General features: G+C 34.9%; 1 protein-coding gene and 2 pseudogenes across 1 annotated transcript; 2 read left to right on the forward strand and 1 right to left on the reverse strand.

The window, feature by feature from the left end:
- Positions 1 to 6,215: 6,215 nt before the first annotated feature.
- LOC120154782 lies at positions 6,216 to 7,511 on the forward strand (annotated as a pseudogene).
- Positions 7,512 to 7,576: 65 nt separating this feature from the next.
- LOC120154859 lies at positions 7,577 to 8,541 on the reverse strand (annotated as a pseudogene).
- Positions 8,542 to 21,792: 13,251 nt separating this feature from the next.
- LOC120154860 (cytosolic sulfotransferase 18-like) lies at positions 21,793 to 22,248 on the forward strand. The gene has a single exon (XM_039166509.1). It carries the CDS (start codon positions 21,793 to 21,795, stop codon positions 22,246 to 22,248), a length of 456 nt encoding a protein of 151 aa, XP_039022440.1.
- Positions 22,249 to 24,281: the final 2,033 nt, after the last annotated feature.

Consider the following 24,281-nt stretch of genomic DNA (forward strand, 5'->3'; position numbering starts at 1 on the left):
CTAAATTTTCTACTCTTTCCCCCATAATTATTGCTAGATTCAAGTTCATTTTATTTGCATTATTAGTATTTCATACATAATTACATAATTTTCCTTCACTGTCGAGTTGATATTATATTTTTATTTCTTTTTGTGGAAAAGATGTTGTTGAATGTGTGTGTTATTTTGTGCAGGATAATGATTACTGGATAAATCTCCCTCATTAGAGATAATCATGGCACAAGGAGATAATTCCTAAAAGTTTGGATTTCCAAGAAGAATTTAAAGAAAGAAAGAAGTCTTAATTGCAATGGATTTAAAGATAAAGATAAAAGAGATTTAATTCTTTTATTAAAAGAGAGTTAATAGTTCTTTTATTAGAATTAAAACTCCAATCCAACAAGAACCAACCAGATGCATCTCCTATAAAAGAGAAGAGAAGACGCACAAGAAAAGGATACGTTGGGGGAGGCGGCTAGAGAGATAAAAGGGAGCACAATCTTCTTCTTCTTTATTTCTTCTTTATTTTTCTTTTCATGGGATTGAGAAATCTTTATCATGTAATCTTTTTGCACCCAACCATGAACTGAATTAATTTTGCTTAGGTTATTAGGATTTTGTGGTTGTGAAACTTTTAGATTTATTTAAGTTCTTGATTGTATTTTTAATTCAAAGTTTGTTCATTCTTGATTCTTTAATTGACTTCGAGTGAATTGAGAGATGATCTCGAGAGTTTATCCATTTATCTAATATCGGGAGAGTTAGATTCATGAAACGAATGAACATGATCTTCATTTGAACGAATGTTGGTGAAGGTTAATCCATCTTAGGGATAAGATTAGGATTTCAACGGCTAAAAGGAGTGCAAGATCGGTTGTTGTTCACCCATGGTTAACGCCGGGATGTATCACCAAGGCATGCACAATTGACCAGTCCTTTGAAGTTAGGAATAACAAGAAAGCATTGAAGAACGCTCTGTCGAGCTTTGAAAGAGGAAACCCAGTTGCTTCAGCCATTGAATTATTTTCAGTTGCCACGACAATCGAGTTGCCTCGACAATCGACTACTCAGACTTTCCAGATAGTTGTTACACCACTAATCACGATAACCCCGACCTGCTCTCTCACTTGATATCAATCTACTTTTATTTACTTGTTCATTTATTTTATTTGTTTATTCACTCTCCTACTGGTACCAATTTATTTCTTCTTAACAGTGCAAGAAGTTAGAATACAGAGTTATACCAATCCCCCTGTGGATACAATAATTTTTTCTATACTATAACTTGCAACGTGTACACTTGTACCAATTACGAAGTACTTAAATCACGCAACAGAGAACATATTTCTCCTTATGTAAAACCAGCAGCCTAAAGTTCCATTCATGATATTTCTTGAATTTCTAGCTAGTTGACAAAAATGGAGCATATGTCCTGAAGACTTAGGGCCGCCGGGCATGACTAAAATGGATGTCTTTCGGTTGACAACTTTCATCTTATGGTAAAATAGGGATGTGCATGGGTCAGGTTTTTGTCAACATGACCCGACCCAAAAATATATAGTCTTCACTTGAAATTCGACCCAACCCAAATTTAAGAATAACTTTACTCAACCTGACCGTACCCAACTCAAAATAAATATATTTACAAAAATATTATTTTTTCAATAAAAATAGAGATCTAATTGAAAAAATATATATATAGAAGATTATTATTGTAATTATCCCTAAATTAATATATAAGGTAAAATTATATTATTTTTCAAGTCAGGTTAGGTCGGATATTTTTACCCTAAACTCGAACCTGATCCGATCTAAACCTAATTTTTTTTAGAAAAACTCGATCGGATCAGGTCAGAACACGTCAGGTTCGGGTCCATCCCCTTCCCTAAGTTAACGAAATCTTTGGACCAAAGATATACTAGAGGGGCTAGGATCCAATACACCTTTAGATGTGTCATTTGGAAACCGCTTCCTCGTCCATTGTTTATTCAAAGTTTTGTATTCTATAGATGATGATAGTTTTATGATTAGATTTCTGATAACTCCACATAATTTATTAAAAATAAATTTGATCGTAATCGTCATTATAAGTCTGACACCAATTACCCTATAACAAAGGAATTTATATCTCAAGGAAATAGCGAATGAAGGACCGATCTCTCCCTTTCAGAAACGGATCACTCCTAACTTTTCATCTATGCTATCTCTCTCTTATATGAGAAAATAAAAATCTATAAACTAATAATCAACATTTATTCTCCATCTAAACTAAAATAAATAAATCAAACCATATATATATATATCCTCAAGTTGACAAGGGAATCAACCTTGATAATTAAAATATTCATATATCATCATGACATGAACCAGACATGACCAAATATTCAACTACTTTATGTTCATTGGTGGGCAGAATGACACGTGGACTTCGATTAGGCACTAACCAGCTTTCACATTAATGTTACATCCCCGAATGCAAATACGAATTTGATTGAGGACACCTAACAGCAGGGCCGTGGCTGGGGCCGCGCGAAATGAGCGACCGCGCAGCCCCAAAAAAGCCCCAAAAAAAATATATATATATATAGTGGCGTTTTTTCAATAAACGCCACTATAGATGGACCTATTGCGACGTTTTTCAAAAAAACACCACTATTATTACGGCTTTATTGATAAAACGTCATTATAGATGGATCTATCGCGGCGTTTGTCAAGAAAACGCCACTATTATTGTCCCGAAATCTAATACATCTAAAAAATAGAGACCCATTTATAAGAATTTGTACAGGGCCCTCGAAAACCCTGCCACGACCATGCCTAACAGATAAAAAACATTGGGCATATACCTTACAATGATTGCACCATTAATATCTCCCATTAAAAAAAACATGCAAATTATGGGACTTCATCTTCTTCACTGGAATTTGGGACTACAATCTTTTGTCTTTATCAATAGACCAGCACGTGCTTATATAAGAACAAAAACAAAATAATATGAGGTTTCTTTTATTTTTCTTCAATTTGGAGTGACGCTACCTTATCAATCTTTAACGCCAACACAAAATGAACACATTTTCAACACGTAATAATAATGCTTAATTTCGACAAAACTTATAGTGTTAAGTATGACTCATAAATATATCGCTAAAGAGGACAGAGGATGGAGTGAAGCGTAGCAAATGCAGCGAACATCATATGTCCTTACAAATAAAGTCTCGTAGTGGGGGTTACGATTATGTGGGTTGGGCGGTACGGTACAGAGTTATTTTTATAAATATATACCATGGTTTATTTATTATAAAGATGTAACCAAAACCTATGAGACATTGAATAAAATTTCTAGCGTCGCCTAGGGCACCGAGGACGTAAGCACATTGCTGAACCTCGTTAAAATTCTTGTGTTTTTTTCGTTTTCTTTACCCGATTATTCAACAGATAGTATAAAGGAAAAAATGATTTAAGAGTATAGGAGAAATTAATTTTTAAGATTGGGTATTTACTAGGTACATAGCGAAAATTAAATATTGACAGGGGCCGAAATATTAGACTATTTAAGAAAAATATAAAGACTTATTATGTTTTTAAATTAGAAATTCAGTATGAACAAACGACCTTAGTGATTAATGGGATTGTTGTTATCCTTGAGGTCCCGAGTTCAAGCACTGCGTATGTAGGCGTATGAGTGTTCATTGTCAAATAGTTGAAAGTCTTTGTACATATACTACCTTGTATTCACCTTAAATTTATAATAAAAAACTCAAAATTCACAAGTCAACTTCTAATTTGTCTAATATTTAAACTTACAATGACCTAAATTGTAATTAGACTAAAAATTTGAGAACACGTACTTATCATTATTTAGTTCAACCACTACTTGATTAAATATTTAATAAAAATTTTATATTTGTAAATTTAAATATTTATTTTGCATGAACTAAAATACAGTTAAAACAAAGATATATCTAATATATAAATTTCAAAAGGGGTCGGGGCTCCTTGGGCCCTAAGGGAGCCCCGTCCCTAGTATTTACTACTATAGAAATAAAAAGATTCACAATTTATCTGACGTCTTTGGGAAGATAATTAGAAGATACAATGTATTTCTCAGACTACATACAGTCGAAATGTCAAGGCTATCAGAATAGCAAATCAGAATACGTCGTGTCTTTTAGGTGTCTTTCCAAATACGTCAGGTAGTCCACACGTCATCCTATCGACACTGTAGTAAACACCATATTTAAAAAAAGTAATTTTTCCAACACTCTAAACGAGTCAAATTTCCCCCAAACATATTATTTAAACATTTTTGCTAGTTAATCTCTACATAAAAAATAGATATATATAAAAAGAAACTTAAGAGACGCAGGTTATTTAACTTGTACATGTGGTCCTATAATTCCTATGAATAATATTTTTCTTTAAAAAAAGGATTGTAGTTATTTGTGGAGCTCAACTTGTATTACAACAGGACCACTCTACCTATAATTTAGAAATCTAAAGCTCGAAAATAAAGGGGCTAAAATGAAAGAATTAATTTTTAGGAGAGGAAAAAGTAAATATTTTCCTTTTATTTAACCAAAGGGCTAAAAGGTTTAAAATTATTTTTTTATTACTTAAGGGGACTAAAAAGTTACCATTAACCTTACCAATAAGGTTTTATAATAATTTTATTTATAAATTTAAAGTAAATACAATGTAATATATGTTGAAAGATTATCAATTATTTGAAAAATAAATGCTTATACTCTTCTTGTATGTTTAAACCTAAAACCTTAAGGGGGCGTTTGGATCAAGGAAAAAGATTATTACCAAGGGAAATAATATTTTCCGGAATCATATACCCACATTTGGTTTAGAAGCATCCCCACCAAGGGGTAAAGATCCCTTACATTCTTGGGAATCTTATTCCCTTGCATATCTTAGGTATTTAACAATTCCCATCGAATTGGAAAGAAATACCCTTAAAATAAAATAAATATTTCTAAACTATCATTTCTTTTATGATAAATCCCTAGTTTTACGTTTTACTTTCTCATCTTTCAGACATTGGCAAAACCCTTTTTCGACAATCAAGCAACTTATTTTATGGTTGTCATTTTAAGTTGCAACTTATTTTATGGTTGCATCACATTTTAGGTTGCACAACCTTTTCAAGTTACCACATTTGCACTACATTTTAGGTTGCAATTTCTTTTTATGTTGCAACATTTTTTTAATGTGATGGGTTCCCCACAATCAAGCAACCTATTTTTTTAATATAATAAAAATATATATTAAATTATTTATGTAAAAAATTTATTAAAAAATATAAAAATAATTTTATTAAAAATTAAATTTAATAAAAATATATATTAAAGTATTTGTATATAAATTTTATTAAAAATATATAAATTAGAAATAATAAAAAGTATATTTTCAACTTTCATTTGTTAAAAAAAGAAAATTATGTCAATCGCCTTAGATAGGGTGAGAAGTGACCGTTAAATCGAAAATAATTCGAAATTGACTTAATTTTTTTGAGTTAAATTGAATTTATAAAATTTGAGATAAGTTGAGTCAAATTTTCAAACTTTTATTTGAATTTAATTATAAATATTTATAATATTATAATATTATTTGATTTCAATTTAAATGATTTTTATAATATTATTTGATTTCAATTTAAATGATTTTTATAATCATATACAATACATATAAATTTCTTTATATTTTTCTATATATGATATAGATATATCATACAAAAATCGAGAAAGTCGACTTAAACTTGAAAATCAATCCACTAATTACTAAAAATTTCAAATTATTCGAGTTACTATTTCGGTTATGAGTTTGTTCTTACAATTTAATTTGAACTTAAGAGTTTCTAAAGTTAATTCAAGTCAATTTTTTTCGAATCAAATCAAAAAAATCGATTTTTCAAGTCGAGTTTGCTCACCCACCCTCAGCCTTATCTCCTTCCAAAGGCCGGCGTTTTAGAAGATGTCTATATCAGTTGAAGCTTAATTTAAATATTTATATATATATATTTTATAGTCATCCGTGTTTACTTCAACTAATCCATCTATTAATTGATTAATTAATCCAAGCAATGAACTCAATCTTATCATCTTTCAAACGTGGCGTCTATCTCCTTAATAAACCATTGCAGAAAATTTCCCATGAGCTAATATTACCTTCATTTGTCTATATATATATATATATATATATATATATAAATAGACCCTTTTCTGGGAATTTTGTAAGCAAAACATATTCAAATTCAATTCAGACATTGAAGCATTGAACATGTTACCGGAGGATTGTCTTTCTGTTGTTATTTCCTTCACTTCCCCTGAAGATGCATTGAGATCGTCCTTGGTTTCTTCTGTTTTCCGATCGGCCACTGATTCCGATATGGTCTGGGAAAGGTTTCTGCCTTTCGGATTATCCAGAAATCGTGTCGAATTCGGTCAGGCCTCTCGAGTTTCGTTCGAAGAAAGAACTGTTTCAGTGTCTTTGTGACTTGGTCCCCATAGATGGTGGAAACAAGGTAATCAATTAAGCTTCTTTTCATCTGCAGTTAAGTAAATGTAGATTTCATTAATCTCGACACTGTATTTGATGTTGAAAGGCAATGAATTTCACCATATTTAACAGATATTGAAGCTGGAGAAATCAACAGGCAAGAAATGTTACATACTGTCTGCACAACAACTCTCCATTACACGGAGCTCAAATCCATTGTATTGGAGCTGGATACCCATGGCTGAATCAAGGTAGGTCCTTTCATTTACTACAATAGTTCACAGATTTTCTCAAGCTTTGGGTACTTCATATGATCTTTCCTTTTGCTTTTGCAGATTCTCTCGAGTGGCTGTGCTGAGAACAACCGACTGGTTAGAAGTTAGAGGGAGTATAAGGACTCAAATGCTGAGTCCAAATACGAGTTATGGGGTTTATCTTGTAATGCAGGTCTCGGAGCGTGCTTATGGGCTTGATTTGATGCCATTGGAGATGAGACTGGAAGTGGGGAACAAGGTTTGTTGCACGAGTGGTTTTCTTGGAGGACAAGAAACAGAGGAGTGAAAGGGAAGATGAGTGGATGGAGATTGAGTTGGGAGACTTCTTCAATTGGGACAAAGATGAAGTGGTGAAGATGAGTTTAACGGAGGTTAAGGGTTGTCATTTAAAGGCAGGCCTTGTGATTGAAGGCATTGAATTCAGGCCAAAACTTCAAAATATGATTAGTAAGTGAAGAAATTTAGGCATTGGAATTGAGCAAAATAGGCATTGGAGTCCAAAGAGCACCGCAACCGCCCCACATGTCCAATTCATGAACCTTGTAATTCCACATGGTCTCGTACACCATTTTCCCACAAATGGTATTTGGCTTCTTTTCTTTTCATTTTGATTCTTCTTTTTCCAAGTTTGTCAAATGCGGTAGTAATCATCTCAAGAAGGTTCATTTACGTTCGATCATTTTTGTTCGTTTATATCCGTTTCTTATTTTAACGAACGAACATGAACGAATACAAACAAGTTATATTTTTTAGTGAACGAACTCAAAAAAGTTATTTATTCATTTAGTTGTTCGAGTTTGTTCATTTATTCGGTTAAAGTTAAACGGACGAACATGGCTTCGTTTACAGGCATAGCCATCCCATCCTCACCCACCTTAATTCTTTGGCATGTACAAATCTGGATACTGCATGAACACATGCTTGGTTGGTTCTGATGAACCTAACTTCTGACCTGTAATTACCCACAAAGATGGCATTGCGATTCACTCTGAGACTTCCAGTCTCATCTCCAATGACATCAAATCAAGCCCATAAGCTCGCTCTGAGACTTGCATTACAAGATAAGCTCCAGAACTCGTGTTTGGACTCGGCATTTGAGTCCTTATACCTTATACTCCCTCTAACTTCTAACCAGTCGGTTGTTCTCAGCACAGCCACTCGAGAGAACCTGCAATAACAAAAGGAAAGATCATATGAAGTACCCGAAGCTTGAGAAAATCTGTGAATGATTGTAGTAAATGAAAGGACCAACCTTGATTCAGCCATTAGTATCCAGCTCCAATACAGTGGATTTGAGCTCCATGTAATGGAGAGTTGCTGTGCAGATAATATGCAACATTTCTTGCCTCTTGATTTCACCAGCTTCAAGATCTGTTAACTATGGTGAAATTCATTGCCTTTCGACATCAAATACAATGTTGAGATTAATGCAATCTATACTTACTTAACTGCAGATTGAGAGAAGCTTAATTGATTACCTTGTTTCCACCATCTATGGGGACCGAGACACAAAGACACTGAAACAATTCTTTCTTCGAACGAAACTCAAGAGGCTTGACCGAATTCGACACGGTTTCTGGGTAATCCGGAGGCAGAAACCTTTCCCAGACCGTGTCAGAATCGGTCGCAGATCGAAAAGTGGAAGAAACCAAGGATGATCTCCACGCATCTTCAGGGAAATGAAGGAAAGAATAACAGAAAGACAATCTTCCGGTAACATCATGTTCAATGCTTCAATGTCTGAATTGACTTGGAATATGTTTTGCTTACAAAATTCCCAGAAAATGGTCTTTAATTAAGATACAGTCGTCACGTTAGAAAAAAAAAATGGAGAATATAGTTAATAATTTAGGTTATTCAAATTTGCTTGAATTAATATTTATCAGCAATAAAGGATAAACAAATAATTAAATGAAAAATAACTACATTATCCATTAAAATATTTTCTCTTGAAAAGATTTAACAAAAAAAACCTTCAATTTTTCTCTTTTATTATATAAATAAAAGAGACATAATACTCTCTTGACGCAAGAGCTTGTTAAGGGATATGCTAGGAAATCCTTTTTCCCGAGATGTGGTCTCAAGATTGATCTTCAAAAAGATTTTGACACGTTAAGTTGAGATTTTATCTTGGCTATCTTGGAAGTTTTAGTTCTGCCTGAGGTTTTTAGAGGATGGATAAAGGCTTGTCTAACTACTCAAAGATACTCTGTTGCCCGAGATTTTATCTCCTTATCTTTTTGTCTTTACCATGAACGTGCTCTCAAAGCTTTTGGACTTGGCTGCTTCCAAGGGAATCTTTCAGTATAATACTAAATGTAAATGAATTGGGTTGACGCAATTGACCTTTGCCGATGACCTTTTGATTTTTTGCAAAGGCTCTGTGGATTCTGTGGTGGGGATGTTAGAAATTAAAGTCTGTTATTTCTATTTTACTTGTAACTAATTTGCAGTTAGTTAGTTAGATTAGAATTATATATATATGTATAGTTTCTATTCTAAAATAATAATATATGAGGAATTATTCAATCTTGCATTTACAAATTTAACATGGTATCAGACTACAAGTTCCTTAGCCCGTATTTTCTTTTGGGCTTATTTCTTGGTCTGTTTTCATTTTGCCATCAATCCCTTTTTTTTCATTTGTTCCAAATCTTTTCTACCGTTTCCCCCCTCTTTTCCTCTTTTCCTCTTGGCCAATGTTCATGGCTCTTATAATTGATTCCAATCATCCCCTTTTTCTGCATCCCTCGGATACACCTGGAGTTCAATTGGTATCGCATCAGCTCATCGACTTAGAAAACTATAATGTGTGGAGCATATACATGCGTATCATGCTTTTGGCCAAGAATAAGCTCGGCTTTGTGGATGGAAGCTGTCGAAGGGAAGATTATGAAGGTTTATTGCAATCTCAATGGGAGCGATGCAATGCGTTTGTGCTTTCGTGGATTCTGAATTCTGTGAGTCAGGATCTCTCTGCTGGTATTGCATTTGCTTCGAATGCAGAGGTTGTTTGGAAATATCTCAAAGAACGATTTAAAAAATTGACGGTTCTAGGGTTTTCTTCTTGCATCAGTCGATTGCCACTCTTGTGTTATGTTTAGGTCAGAAAGGATTAAGAATTTAGAAGAAGAAGGAAAAGGAATTCAGAATTTTCATTAGATATTTTCAAGATTTTCCAGTACCATCCATTCTGTTTTATGCTGTACTTTGTACCATTGTCGTTACTCCCTACAACTGCATTGGATTTGCTTGCCACCTGCTCAGCCTTAGTTAATTCAGTGGGTCAGGTTGCTCTAAGCCCATTTCCTCAACGCTAAGTCTTGTGTCGTTTTGACTGCACATTTCTTCAACCAGTTCTTTAATCCCCAATTCGTTAATTTTCACCTCTTTTAGCCCTAATTTCATTGTACTCAAATCCAATTCCTTTTCTATCTTCGATTTCTTTGTCCCAACCATGACATTACCTTCCCCAGCAGTAGATCCTTGACCCCAAGGATCAAAATCAGGAAATTGAGACTTCAAGGCAGAATAATCCTCCCAAGTTGCATTCTCTGGTGACAAATTCGACCACTGAATAAGCAGCTGAGTCACCGGCCGATTTTGACGCTTCACACTCTGTTTGTTAAGAACAATAGCTGGGTGAATTTTCAATTGTTCATCATCTCCTACCTCTGGAGGATCGAGAGAGGTAAGCATATTCGACCCAATATTTTTCTTTAATAAACTCACATGAAAAACTGGGTGAATTTTGGAATGTGGAGGCAACTGAAGTCTGGAAGCAACTAATCCAATATTTTCAATGATTTTGTAAGGACCAAAATACTTGGCAGAAAGCTTCAAGTTCTTTCTTAGGGCCAATGAAGTTTGTTGATACGGTTGTAATTTCAGGTAAACATCATCTCCCATATGGAATTCTCGTTCAGTACGATGTCTATCTGCCTGCTGTTTCATTCGATTATGAACTAGTAATAAATTCTCCTTTAAAATTCTATTCAATTATGTTCTGTGTTGCATGATCTCATGAACTGTTTGCACTGGAGTAGTAGTCTGCTGTTGTAATACTGGGGCTTCATAGCCATATAGTGCTTGAAATGGTGTTGTGCCAATGACAGTGTGGAAATTGGTGTTGTACCACCACTCTGCCTGAGGTAGCCACTTCGCCCATTCATTTGGCTTCAAAAAACATAGACTACGTAGGTACTGCTCCAAGCACTGATTAACTCTTTCTGTTTGGCCATCTGTTTCTGAATGGAAGGCGGTACTGAATAGGGTAGATGTCCCCAATTGTTTTAGAAACTCCTTCCAAAACAAACTTGTAAAGATCTTGTCTCTGTCCGATATTACAATTTGGGGCTGACCATGAAGTCGATAAATGTTATCTAGAAATTTTTGAGCCGCTTCCACAGCAGTATATGGATGGAAAGGGATATAAAGTGGCTGTACTTTGTGAATTTATCAACAACCACTAGAATCGTATTGAAATTAGATGAAGTAGGAAGCCCTTCAATAAAGTCCATAGTAATAACAATCCAAGCTTGATTAGAAATAGGAAGGGGTTGCAACAGACCTGGTGGAGAAATGTGCTCACTCTTCGTTCGTTGGCAGATATCACATTGTTGCACATGAGTAAGAATCATTGATTTTAGCCTAGGCCAATAAAAATAACCTTTGATACGCTGATAAGTAGCTTGACCACTCGAATGTCCACCTAAGGGAGAATCATGAAAAGTTATAAGTAATTCCTGCCTCAATGTACCAGTAGACCCAACATATACTTTTCCCTGAAATCGGAGCACTCCTCGAACATATGACCATTGTTGAGGTCCTATAGTTTGTATTGACAGTGTTGTAATAACTGTTTTAGCCAAAGTATCATCAATATAGGTAGCTTCAATTTCTTGCACCCAAGCAAGTGTAATCATAGTGGCAGTGAATGTATTAAATTCAGACTCCTCTTCATAACATCCCGATAAAGCATCAGCCACCTTGTTTGAACTTCATTTTCTGAATTTAATTGTATAATCGAGTCCAAGAAATTTAGTAAGGCTTCGTTCCTGGATCGTCGTCGTTAATTTCTGTTCCAATAAATGTTTGAGTGGCTCATGATCAGTTTTGATAATAAATGGTCGAGCTTCCAAATAATGATGCCATTTAGTAACAACCATCAAAATCGCCAAATATTCCTTCTCATATATGGACATATCTGCACGTCGAACTCCTAGTGCTTTACTAAGATAAGTTATAGGACGACCTTCCTGAGATAAGACAACTCCAATACCACGAGAACTTGCATCAGTCTCTAAACAAAAACTCTTTGAAAAATATGGCAAAGCTAAAACATGGGCTCTGCACATAGCATCCTTCAATAACTCAAAAGCTTCCTTAGCAGCTGCAGACCAAATAAAACTGTCTATTTTCAACATATTGGTGAGCGGACGGCTAAGCTCGCCATAGTTCTTAATAAACTTCCTGTAGTAGCCAGTCAACCCTAAAAATCCACGCAAAGATTTTAAATTTTTAGGAAGCTGCCATTTTCGCATTGCCTCCACTTTAGATGGGTTAGTAGCAACTCCATTAGAAGAAATAATGTGCCCCAAGTATTCAACCTGTTGTTGTCCAAAAAAACATTTTTCCCTCATTGCAAAAAGCTGATTATGTTTAAGAATTTGCAGAACCAATTCCAAGTGATGCACATAGTCCTCTAAAGAAGGACTATAAATTAAAATATCATCAAAAAACACCAAAATGAACTTCCATAAATATTGACCAAATATATCATTCATTAATGATTGAAATGTGGCCGATGCATTTGTTAGGCCGAATGACATTACCTTAAACTCAAAGTGGCCGTGATGAGTTTGAAATGTTGTTTTATGGATATCCTCCTTCTTGATGAGGATCTACCAATATCCCGACCTTAAATCAATTTTTGAAAAAAATTTAAACCCTGTCAACTCATCCAAAAGATCCTCAACTACATGAATAGGAAATTTGTTCTTGACTGTCCATTGGTTGAGCTGTCGATAATCGACACAAAACCTCCAAGAACCATCATTCTTCTTAACCAGCAAACATGGAGAAGCAAACGGGGTCTTACTGGTCTGGATAATGGAAGCGGCCAATAATTCCTTAACCTGTTTTCGACCTCAGATTTCTGCTGATAAGGAAAACGATATGGTCTCAAATTAATTGGTGGAGCATCATCTTTAAGAACAATAGCATGATCATGGTTTCAAACCGGAGGTAGGCCTTTTGGTTCATCAAAAACTTGCTGATAAGCTTCAAGTAAAGGTTGAAGTATAAGTGGAACTTCTTGAGAATCAACTTCTGCACTTAACCAATAGAGTTCTCCAATAACCTCGATTTATTTTGAGGTCAATTTCTGCATCTTGTCTCCAGAAATCATCTTAACAGAAGGAATTCGATGGCCACCGTGCAATGAAATAAGATTCCCATATTTCTTGAAAGATAATGTCATCTTATTGAAATCCAAGGTAATAGGGCTGAATTTCTTCATCCAGTCAACCCCCAAAACCATATCACTTCCCCCCATTTGTAGTACTCGGAAATCATGGACAAAGCCATATCCTTGCATATTCCATGTAAACTGATTACTCCTCGCTGTACTGTGAAGTCGTTCCCCACTAGCCACAGTGATGACTAAAGGGTCAGTCTGTACTACCTTCATTCCTTCCTTTGCCCATCGTGGAGTAATAAAGCTATGTGTACTCCCACTATCCACTAAGATATTTAAAAGTTTAGTATTAACAGTACCTTGTATTCTAATGGTGTTATGACCAGCAGTACCATTTAAAGCATTAATGGAGATTTCTAAAGCTCCATCATCATGTTCACTCTCTTGTAATAGTTGTTATTGTATGGGACTGTCCTGAGTTAAAGGAGGAACATCAGAATCGTGACCTTCCTCCTCCTCTATCATGTTTAATTATTTATGTTTACATTGATGTCCAGGGCCATATTTGTCTCCACATTTAAAACAGAGTCCATTAGCTCGTCGATAATCCACTAACTGTTCTTTAACACTGGTTTGAGGTTGAAAAAGTCTAGGGTTCGTCGTCGAAGGAATCCCTTGAACTTTCGCAGATGGCAGAACAGAATTTGGCTTAAAAGTGGTTCACCCTTTTCTATTTTCAACTTCCATGGATAACTCATATATCTTAGCCTTTCTACCAGCTTCAACAACTATTTTAGGCTCATGAACTTTAACTTTGTGTTTGAGCTCGTCTTTCAACCCACTCAAAAAGCAAGAAACAAAGTACTCCTCCCCCAATCCAGGATTAAGTTGAAGAATAAAAGGTTGAAGTTCTTTAAATTTATCCTCAAACTCTTCCACAGAAGACGTTTGAGTTAATTTGTTAAACTTATCTATAAAATCAATATACCCTTTATCATAAAACCTGTGGATAATGTCTACCACAAATTCATGCCAAGAGACTCGGTTTTTCTTCATAACATAGCCATCAAACCAAGTCTCAGCCCTACCAGTTAGATACATAGCAGCCACTTCCAGTTTCTGACTGTCCGGTATAGAAAAAATAGAAAAATATTTGTCACACTTCCGCACCCAACTCCTTGGGTTACAGCCATCAAAAAATGGAAGTTCTATTTTTGTCCTAGGAGTAAACATACCCATATTGTTGGTTGTAGGGATTTTTTCCATTAATTCAGAACATTTAAGGATAGATTGTTCCCCCAGTGCTGGTGGGTCTCCCCCTAATTTTAGTTTATGCACGTTAGAAGGTACCTTCGAGTTTTCTCCAAGAAATATAGGTTTTGAAGCTAAAATCCCAGGTTCCATCGGTTGAAATGAGTATTTCTCCGGATCATCAATAATAATTACCTGTAAAGACGTTTGTCCGAGTACTTTTGTCTGATTTTTTGTCATATTGTTTTGGTTTGTTGCAGGTGAAGATTGGCCCGATTCATCTCTAGCTTTCTTTATTAGGCTCAAGAGTTGCTGCAAATAATCATTAGTCTCATTCGTTGTTTTCTCCAAAGATTCCAATCGGTGCTCCCATTCAAGCTTTTGGTTGATCCACCAAACATGAACTTCTGGATTGAGAGAGCTGTCATGATCATCCATGGTAGCTTTGGTTTGCTCAGTCTGTCCCATCTTCTGCGTCTTCTTAGTATTTCCCAGCTTGAAAAAAATTTGGATCAATTTTAGCCTAGCTCTAAATACCAATTGTTATGTTTAGGTCAGAAATGATTAAGAATTTAGAAGAAGAAGAAGGAAAATGAATTCAGAATTTTCATTAGATATTTTTTAAGATTTTCCAGTACCATCCATTCTGTTTTATGCTGTACTTTGTACCATTGTCGTTACTCCCTACAACTGCATTGGATTTGCTTGCCACATGCTCAACCTTAGTTAATTCAGTGGGTCAGCTTGCTCTAAGCCCATTTCCTCAACGCTAAGTCTTGTGTCGTTTTGACTGCACATTCCTTCAACCAGTTTTTTAATCCCCAATTCGTTAATTTCCACCTCTTTTAGCCCTAATTTCATTGTACTCAAATCCAATTCCTTTTCTATCTTCTATTTCTTCGTCCCAACCATGACATCTTGTTCATTTTTCTTCATGTGATTGTGAGGTTGCACAACATAACTCGATTCATGTAGCTCAATAACGACTCTTCCAATTCTTGATGGGCCTCAATGAAGCTTACTCTGTGCTTCGAAGTCAGATTCTCATTATGAAGCCTCTTCTTACTGTTAATCAGGCGTACTCCATGATTATTCATGAGGAATCTCATCGAGTTCAGTTGTCTGGTGCACATATTGAAGCTTCTGTAATGTTCTCGAATGTTTTCAAAGGAAATGATCGGAGGCGGTTCAATGAGACTTGTGAATATTGTAAAGTCAAGGGCCACAGTCGTGATCGTTGTTATCGGCTTATCAGTTTTCCACCGTATTTCAAGTTCAATAAGAAGAAAGCTTCTCAGGCTACCATGGTAGTTAATTCTGTGAACACTGTTGATGGAGAGGTTGAGACTGGTTCGGTGGTTTCCTCTTCTGTCTCAATTGTTCCTACCTTTACTCCTAAACAGTATAATCAGATCTTAAGTTTGTTGAACAAGAGCTCAACTTTAGATTTCAGTGTGAATCTTGTAGGTATTGTTGCTTGTAGTTTACATGCTTCCAATGACATATATGTTCGTTGGATAAATGATACTGGCGCAACTGATCATATCATATATGTTTTTAAGGGCTTGCAATTTCCTGTTTCATGTCATTCCCATCATTATGATCATATGCCTAATGGTCAAACGAACTAGTATCCCATATAGGTTCTAATAGGTTGACTTCTGATCTTGTTATCTCTAATGTCTTGTTCGTTTCTAGTTTCTTTCATAATTTGTTTTTTGTTTCTCGGCTTATCAAAGATCATGGTTGTGTCATTTCCTTTTATCTTGACATTTGTGCCTTGCAGGATCTTTACACTGGCATGATCAAGGGGATTGGTATAAGGTTTAAAGGACTTTATATTTTTGAGTCAACTAAAGGAGCTACTGGTTTGTTTTCTACAAAACTTTGTAATTCTTTGGTTAGTACTGGGAACATTTCTTCTGTTCATTATGTACCTACTGTTTCTGTCTCTAATAAAACCAATCTTTGGCATGCTAGATTTTGGTATGCTTCTGCTATGAGAAAATTATCTTCTTATGTTTCTGATAAACTTGATACAAATGTTGTTCATACTTATAGTCCTTTGGCAAAACAAACCAGATTGTCATTTCCCCTTAGTCTTACTAGATCTTCAAAACCTTTTGAACTCATTCATATAGATTTATGGGGTCCTTATATGATATCTACTCATAGTGGTCATAGATATTTTTTGACTGTTGTTGATGATTGCACACGTATGACTTGGGTATATCTCTTAAGGGTTAAAAATGACGTTGTTCTATTTATCAAACAGTTTCTTTCATTTACCTCCACTCAATTTTCCTCTATCACTAAAATTGTTAGAAATGACAATGGCACAAAAATTTTCAATTCTCACTGTACTACTTTTTTCTCTTCTCTTGGTATTTTGCACCAGAGTTCTTGTGTTCAGACTCCACAGCAGAATGGAGTTGCAGAAAGAAAGCATATACATCTTTTAGAAGTAGCTAGGGCTTTACGTTTTCAGTCAAAGGTGCCTATTAAATTTTGGGGTGAATGTGTGTTAACAACTTGTTTCATTATAAACAGACGTCCTTCTTCTGTTTTGCAATGGAGAACTCCTTATGAAATTCTTTATCACAAACCTCATGATATGTCTATCCTTAGAGTTTTTGGTTGTTTGAGTGATGTTACTGACCTTAAACCAACTGATAAATTTGCTCTTAGAGCCTTACCTTTTGTTTTCATGGGATATTTTAATACTCAAAAAGGTTATGTAACACTCATAACCCGTATAATTATACCTATACATATTATAGATGTCACCCGTATTTTCTAAAACCATTCTATAATTTGAGTGCAATTTAAAATTTATTTTCTTAAAATAGTAAATGATATTATAAAAATATCATATTATAAAAATTACGTTTCGTTATAACAATTTAACTCAAAATATTTTTATTTATGAATAGTGAATAGTATCCGTGAATAGTGAACAGTGGGGGAATCGATTCCCTGTAGCAGGGGAATCGGTACCCCTTTTACAATCTAGAAAATTTTGCTTAAAACCGTGGTTACTGTTCATGCTACAGTAACTTCCGAAAATTTACATATAAATTCATAAAAATTCACCTTTCATCATTATAAAAATTTCCAGAATTAATTAAACAAATAAATTGAACATTTTCAAATTACATGCCACTATCTAAAATCAAATTTCACAATAGGATGTCTTATTGATATTGAAATATACTCCCCGATGCTCGATGTCACTTTGAACTCTTTATTCCATTACATGCTTTTTACCTACGCGTGAAAATCATCACACACTAAGTATAAACTTAGTGAGACAATTAAAACATTTAACAGTGCAATACAATTCATGCAAGATTTTCAATGTCAAAAATTGAGTTTCCATAAAATCATTTTACCATGATCAAAATAATATAAAATCCTTTACTATTTATCCCATAAGCTCGTAAGCCAAAATACTTACCATTTAAATTCCATAAGCTCGTAAGCTTATTTTACCAAAATACTTACCATTTAAATTCCATAAGCTCGTAAGCTTATTTTACCCATATACTTGCCATTATTCCAAAAGCTTGTAAGCTTATTTGTATGTTTACCATTTATTAAGCAATAAACCATAAACCATAGCCTATAGCCCAATATACAATCCTGAGGACCCTGGGTATTCGAGTAATATTTGCACCGTAGTGCTACACATAAGGCCGTGCCCACCATATACACCGAAGTGTATTACACATAAGTTCGTGCCCAACATATACACCGAAGTGTATTACACATAAGGTCGTGCCCACCATATACACCGAAGTGTATTATAAACCTACAGCTGCTATACTCTATGGCATGCCAACTATACCCTGTCCCTCAACGACTTACTTGGGCATATAGTCTATTTTATTCGATCCATCCATGACAAAGTATATTATCAAATTTAACATTGGGCAGTTCATACCCGAAAACATTCATGGTAAAATATCACATTTTTTTCATGATCAATGCATTTTAATTTCATACTCTGACATCTCAATGTCAATTTATAAAAAATGATATAAAATCATGCCGATATAAACAAGGTTGACTTATCGCAAGTCTTCCTTATGATGTATAGAACATCCATGTATAATTTCATGCATGTATTGCACTCACCTTGACACTTTATGTCTTTCAAAAATATATGAGCCTCACTATTGTCCACAATATACCCTTTTTATACTTGACTTGGTTCAATTGCAAATCAACCATGATCTGTATAAATCACAAATTTATAACAATACATATGTTAGTATTGTACTAACATAACCATATCCCAAAATAATTCCATAGCATACTTCAAACTCATTTCCACCAAATAATTCAGTACTTATTAATTCCTTTAACATTGGAACCCACTTTTCCAATTTACTCAAAATGGTCCTTCACCATTTTATCACCTAGATTCTTAATACCAAAAATTCCAGTATTGAAATTATTTCACATCTAACATTCATTTCAATTCCTGAACAACAATTTCCAGCATAGTACATCAATTATACAACACTTATACAATAACCCATCAATTTTCCAGAATTCAGACAATTCGTACTACCCTTAAAGAATCATTATTCTGTATTGATATATACACTGGAATTCAATTCCGTTTCTTTCTTTAAAAACTAGACTCGAATACGAATCTATCCATATAAATAACTCCTTCTAATTCATTCTGTACAATTTATGGTGAATTTTCAAAGTTCACCAACAGAATCTGTTTTGTACAGAATTCTGCTGTCCGATTTTTCTGACATTTCCTTGGTTAAAAATTCATATCTTTTTGTATACAACTTAAAATTGATCCCCGTTTGTTTTAAACCAAACTAGATCCATATATAAACACAATATATAAAAATAACCTCCAAATTATTTTTATATATTTTCTGGTGAATTTTCGAACCCACTGTAATTCCCAAAATCTAAACTGTTTTTCTTTAATCTCATCCTTATGTTCTTCATCATTTCATACAACCTCAAAATCATCAACAATCATCATCAATTTCAAAAACCATTGTATAAACCCAAATTTCCAGATTTGGGGATATTTGAATCAAGCAAGATTATCATGCAATATTGGTACCAAATGATAGCCTTTTTCACATATAACAATTTTCTATCTTCATCATACTCATAATCCTAAAGAAATTGCTTGAAAATTGAGTTAAAGCTTGCTCTTACCTTAGGAGAAGACGACGTCTGTTTTGGAGAAGAAGAGAGCAAATTTGAATGAAATTTAGGAAACATTTCATCTTAATTTAGATTATATCTAACTTTAAATGAATATAAAATTCATTTAATTGGAATAAGACTAAATCACCCTTAATGAATCTTCTTATTTACCAAAAAAACCAAGTCATCTGATTATTACAAAGTCAAATATAATTTAATTTGACTTTGACCTACGAAAATGCCCTGAAATTTTCAAAACTTGCGATTTAGTCACTAAATTCCACTGTTTCGGTTAAATCTGAAAATTTGCACACTTCCAGACCAAATTTCTCTGATCCAAAATATTAAAATAATATTTCCAACCATTTTATAACATCCTTCAAATTTTTGTAGAATTCCAATTCGATCGGAATTTACCGATTCCTTACCAGCTTTAACCCTTTCTTTACTAAATTCCAAATCTAACAATATGATTTCCATAAAACTCCAATCTCAAGAGTAAACCATATATTTATGAAATATAATTTTTTTAGGAAAATTTTCACTTAATTCTCTAAACGTTTTCCAAATTTTATACTTTGGCTATCAAACTTCCAAAATTTACATTTTGGTCATTATCTAAATTTTTGAGGTATTACAGGTTATCTTTTGTTTGATATTACCTCTAAGAAGTTCTTTGTCAACAGGGATGTTATTTTTCATGAATAGGTGTTTCCTTTTCATTTTCTTGTTCAGGCAGATCCCTTTTTTCCCCTTCCAATCCTTCTATTCCTGATTCTGAGTTCTTAGTTCTTTCTTTTGGTCAACAACATGTTCCTGCTGTACCACCTGATTCTTCTTTCATAACTGAACATGGGCAATCATCACAACAATCAGAATCTGCTTTAGGTCCAATAGCTCCAGTCTTGGTTAGGAAGTCTACTAGGGTTCCTAAACAACCTCAATGGTTGAATGACTTCATTTGCGATTCTGTTTCTACTTCTGCTTATCCCATTTCAGATTCTATTTCTTATAATCATCTTCCTCTCATTACACAAGCTTTTGTTTCCTCCATTTTGCATCCTGTTGAACCTAAATCTTATCATGAGGCCATTCAACATCCAGAATGGGTAAGGGCTATGAAGGATGAAATTTTCTTAACGAGCACGAGTCGAGCACTGTTCAACTCGTAATCGACTCGTTTCATAAGCACCCTTAACCTGGATTCATTCTTACGTTTTGCAGGGTGCTAGTTTTTGGCACGCTGCTTCCAAGGACCGCTTTAGTTGGTGTGCGAGGAAGATCCTCAAGGCGAGAAAAGCTGCTTTTCTTGTGCTTGGGGTATAGAAGACTGAAGGGGTGTTACTACGTCCTGGATATGGTCTGAGATTCGAGTGAAGAGTGTGGTTGTTCCTTCGCATAAGTTGGTGTGGTTTCCATTCTATGTGCCTAAACATACTGTCATTGCCTAGCTTGCTGTCTTGGGTAGACTCTTTACTAAGGATCGTTTGTTGCGGTGGGGTATATCGGTTGACAGTCATTGTGGGTTCTGTGGGCACAATGAGTCTAGGGATCATTTGTTCTCATGTGCATTCTCGAAGTCGGTCTGGAAAGGTGTCCTGAGACTGTGTAATATTTCTCGTCTAGCTATGGCGTGGGACCATGAACTTTGATGGACTGTTTCCCTTCTAAAAGGTAAAACTTTGATCTCCCTCGTTCTGAAGATTTCTTGGAGTATCCATTTGTATTTTGTGTGGTCTGAGAGGAATTACATGGTCTTCCGGAATTCGTCTCGTTCTGCTGATGTTATCTTAGGGTTGAACAAGGATAATGTTAGCATACAACTTAGTGGTAAACATATAGCTAGATTTGATGGTGTAAATTCCCAGCCCTGTGTGGGTTGGGATATTTCTTCTTAATGGGTGGGTATTGTGTTGGTTCTTTTGTTAGTTGTAGCAGGTTTTCTGCACTCTTTTAGGTAATGAAAAATTTAAAATTATCTTAAAAAAAGACATAATACCGAATCTCAAGAATAAATATTACTAAACAATTTTCAGTATTGAAATAAAATAACAGTACAAGGGGGTGGAGTAGCAGTTGAAAATGGATTTAGCAATTATAGAGCCAACAGTATTCACACACCCACTATAATTTTGTTTCTGACATCATATTCACACACCCATTAGCTTGTTCTTGATGGAGTCCCGCTTAGATTCCATTAGTAAACACATTGAGAACGACGATGAAGTTGAGTTCGAGAGATCCTTGGAAGAGATGTTATCGACTCTCCCCAAAGGGAACAGCTGGGGAAATTCTGAAAGTTTAGTTCAATACCAAGGCTTCTGGTTCTTCCCGGGTACCCTAAAACGACTTGTTTCTGGTCAACAACGATTCCAAGCTCAACCCACCGACATCATGCTCTGCAGTTCCCCCAATAGAGGCACCACCTGGTCGAAATCCATCGTCTTCTCCATCGTTACAAGAACTTGTTTCGATGGTTCCAGCCCTTTGCTTTCCAAGACGCCTCATGAGGTCGTGCCTTCCATGGAGTTCGATCATGACAATTTCTGGTTTAAGTTTGCGAATGTTGTAGAATTGGTTCACGATATCATGGTGCAGAGTTTGTTCTATGTTTTGCTTTCCTTTAAATAAAGGTTTTGATTAATCCTGACATAGTGACATAGTAATTTGATCTTTGTTTCACTATCTTTGAATGAAGATTGTGTTAACATGGCATTGTAAATTTGATCGAATTTATTTTCGATTTTGCTTTAATCCTCAAAACTGAAGTGAAAAATTAAAATAAAATCCTATCTAAATCTTTAGATTATCTTTATTTTAAATTCAAATTAAATATAATTAAATAAAATAAATAAAGAAAAAAGACCTATTCAATGTGGGCCAAAATTAATTAAAGTGACCCAAGATGATCATCATGATGTTTTTTTGGCCCAATATCCCAAGCGGGTCAATTATTTAGAATATTGGGCCTCCCAGATTTTATTTTGGAAAATATGACATTTGCTACAGTGGACCAGGAACTTCGTCAAGTCGAGGTGATAAGTTCCCTTGAATATTATTTTTAAACAGTCCCAAAGTAGTGGGTTCCACATGGGTCATTATTTTATTGTCATTAATATGACTCATCACGTCTAGGTGACGAGTCTATTTAAAATTATTTTTTAAATTAAAAATAAAATTTATAAATTTTAAAAAATATCGATGAAACTTGTCAAATTGAGGTGACGAGTTCTTTCAAATTCAAAAAAACTAGTCGTTGGTCAACGGGCAGATGGACAATGGTCACATAGGTAACAATCACTTGAAACTTGTTACCTCGAGGTGACGAGTTTGGTTGAAAATTTTAAAAAACTAACCGTTTATAGACGTTTGAGGTATGTCGTAAATATGGACTGCAAAACCACACCATTAGCACTGACATAAAAGATAAACAATAATGTAAAAGGAACATATTCGTAAACCATGTCGTGGTAAAATCACTGCCTTAGAAACGAATTCGCCCCGATGTGTGTAATCGCTACAGTAGGCGGACCGTCCCCCGAGGTTAACACGGTCGCTCCGAATTTCATACACCCGAAACCGGAGTGGACTGCTGGTGATATTGCACTTCGATAGGAAAGCACACAGAAAACAAGTGTAGAAAACAAGTGTAGAAAACACTTTGAGAGTGAATTGTGAATGTTGAGAGTGAGTTGAGAAGCTGAATTCAACTCTCTATTTATAGGCTATTGGTTAAAATCATCCATATAAAATCAGGATTAAAACCTTTCTTTGTAACAGCTGAAATGTCTAGATGAATCTGACTCAGAAATAGTCCAGGTTCATTGCATCATTACTCAACTATTATAACTCCTAAAATTAAATCATTGTAACTCCTGATATTAACAGCTTGTCCCCTTTCTACAATGCTGGAAATCAGTCCAGATACATCTTAACGTTTTTTATTTAATTTAAAAAAAGTTGTTTAATTTCTGATAACTCATAAATCAACTGTTATCATTTGAATTTAAACATTCCTCAGCAACCTATAAATATCAGTTGAAATCTTTCATATTTCTCCATTTGTTTCTTTCAAAGAGAAATTCCTCAAGAATTTTCTCTAAAAAGATAGTATCTGTGCGGACGTGTCGAAGACACGTATTACCACGACCACGACCACGAGATGTGTCGTGCCGAGACGAGACAGACGGCAGCGGCGGCGGTACGCGAGAGTCCCCCTTGTTCTCTTTCGCTCAACAAGGAAGTAGGAAATCCAAACCTTAAATACCTATTCCCAATAGTGTTTCCAATACTATGTGGGATTGAGCATTACCAACATTCCCCCACTAATGCGAAAAAAATCTTCTGAAACTCGAAAACAAACTTTCCAAAAGAGCAATAGCGAGATTAGTTGCTTAAGCACTAGTGAACGTATCTGGAACTAATACGTAGTGATGATGAGCAATCCTTCTCTTAGATAAGTGAACTAGTCTGGAACTTTCTAAGATGGAGGTAAACTCATAACACACAACTAACCCCTTCATCCACCTGAGTCCTCGATGTGTAAGATATATATATACAAAAGTATATGTTTGGCCATCTTACCTCAGGATTCTAGTAAGTGTGCTAGAAAAATGGCCCAACATTTTTCATAGAATGTGGATAACCCTTCTCACTTACATAGG

Source organism: Hibiscus syriacus, unplaced genomic scaffold (genome assembly GCF_006381635.1).
Source record: "Hibiscus syriacus cultivar Baekdansim isolate YM2019G1 unplaced genomic scaffold, ASM638163v2 tig00111151_pilon, whole genome shotgun sequence".
NCBI lineage: Eukaryota > Viridiplantae > Streptophyta > Magnoliopsida > Malvales > Malvaceae > Hibiscus > Hibiscus syriacus.

Excerpts from the sequence above, each read along its gene's own strand:
- LOC120154860 (XM_039166509.1), top strand. The coding sequence starts at position 21,793 with ATGGAGTCCCGCTTAGATTCCATTAGTAAACACATTGAGAACGACGAT.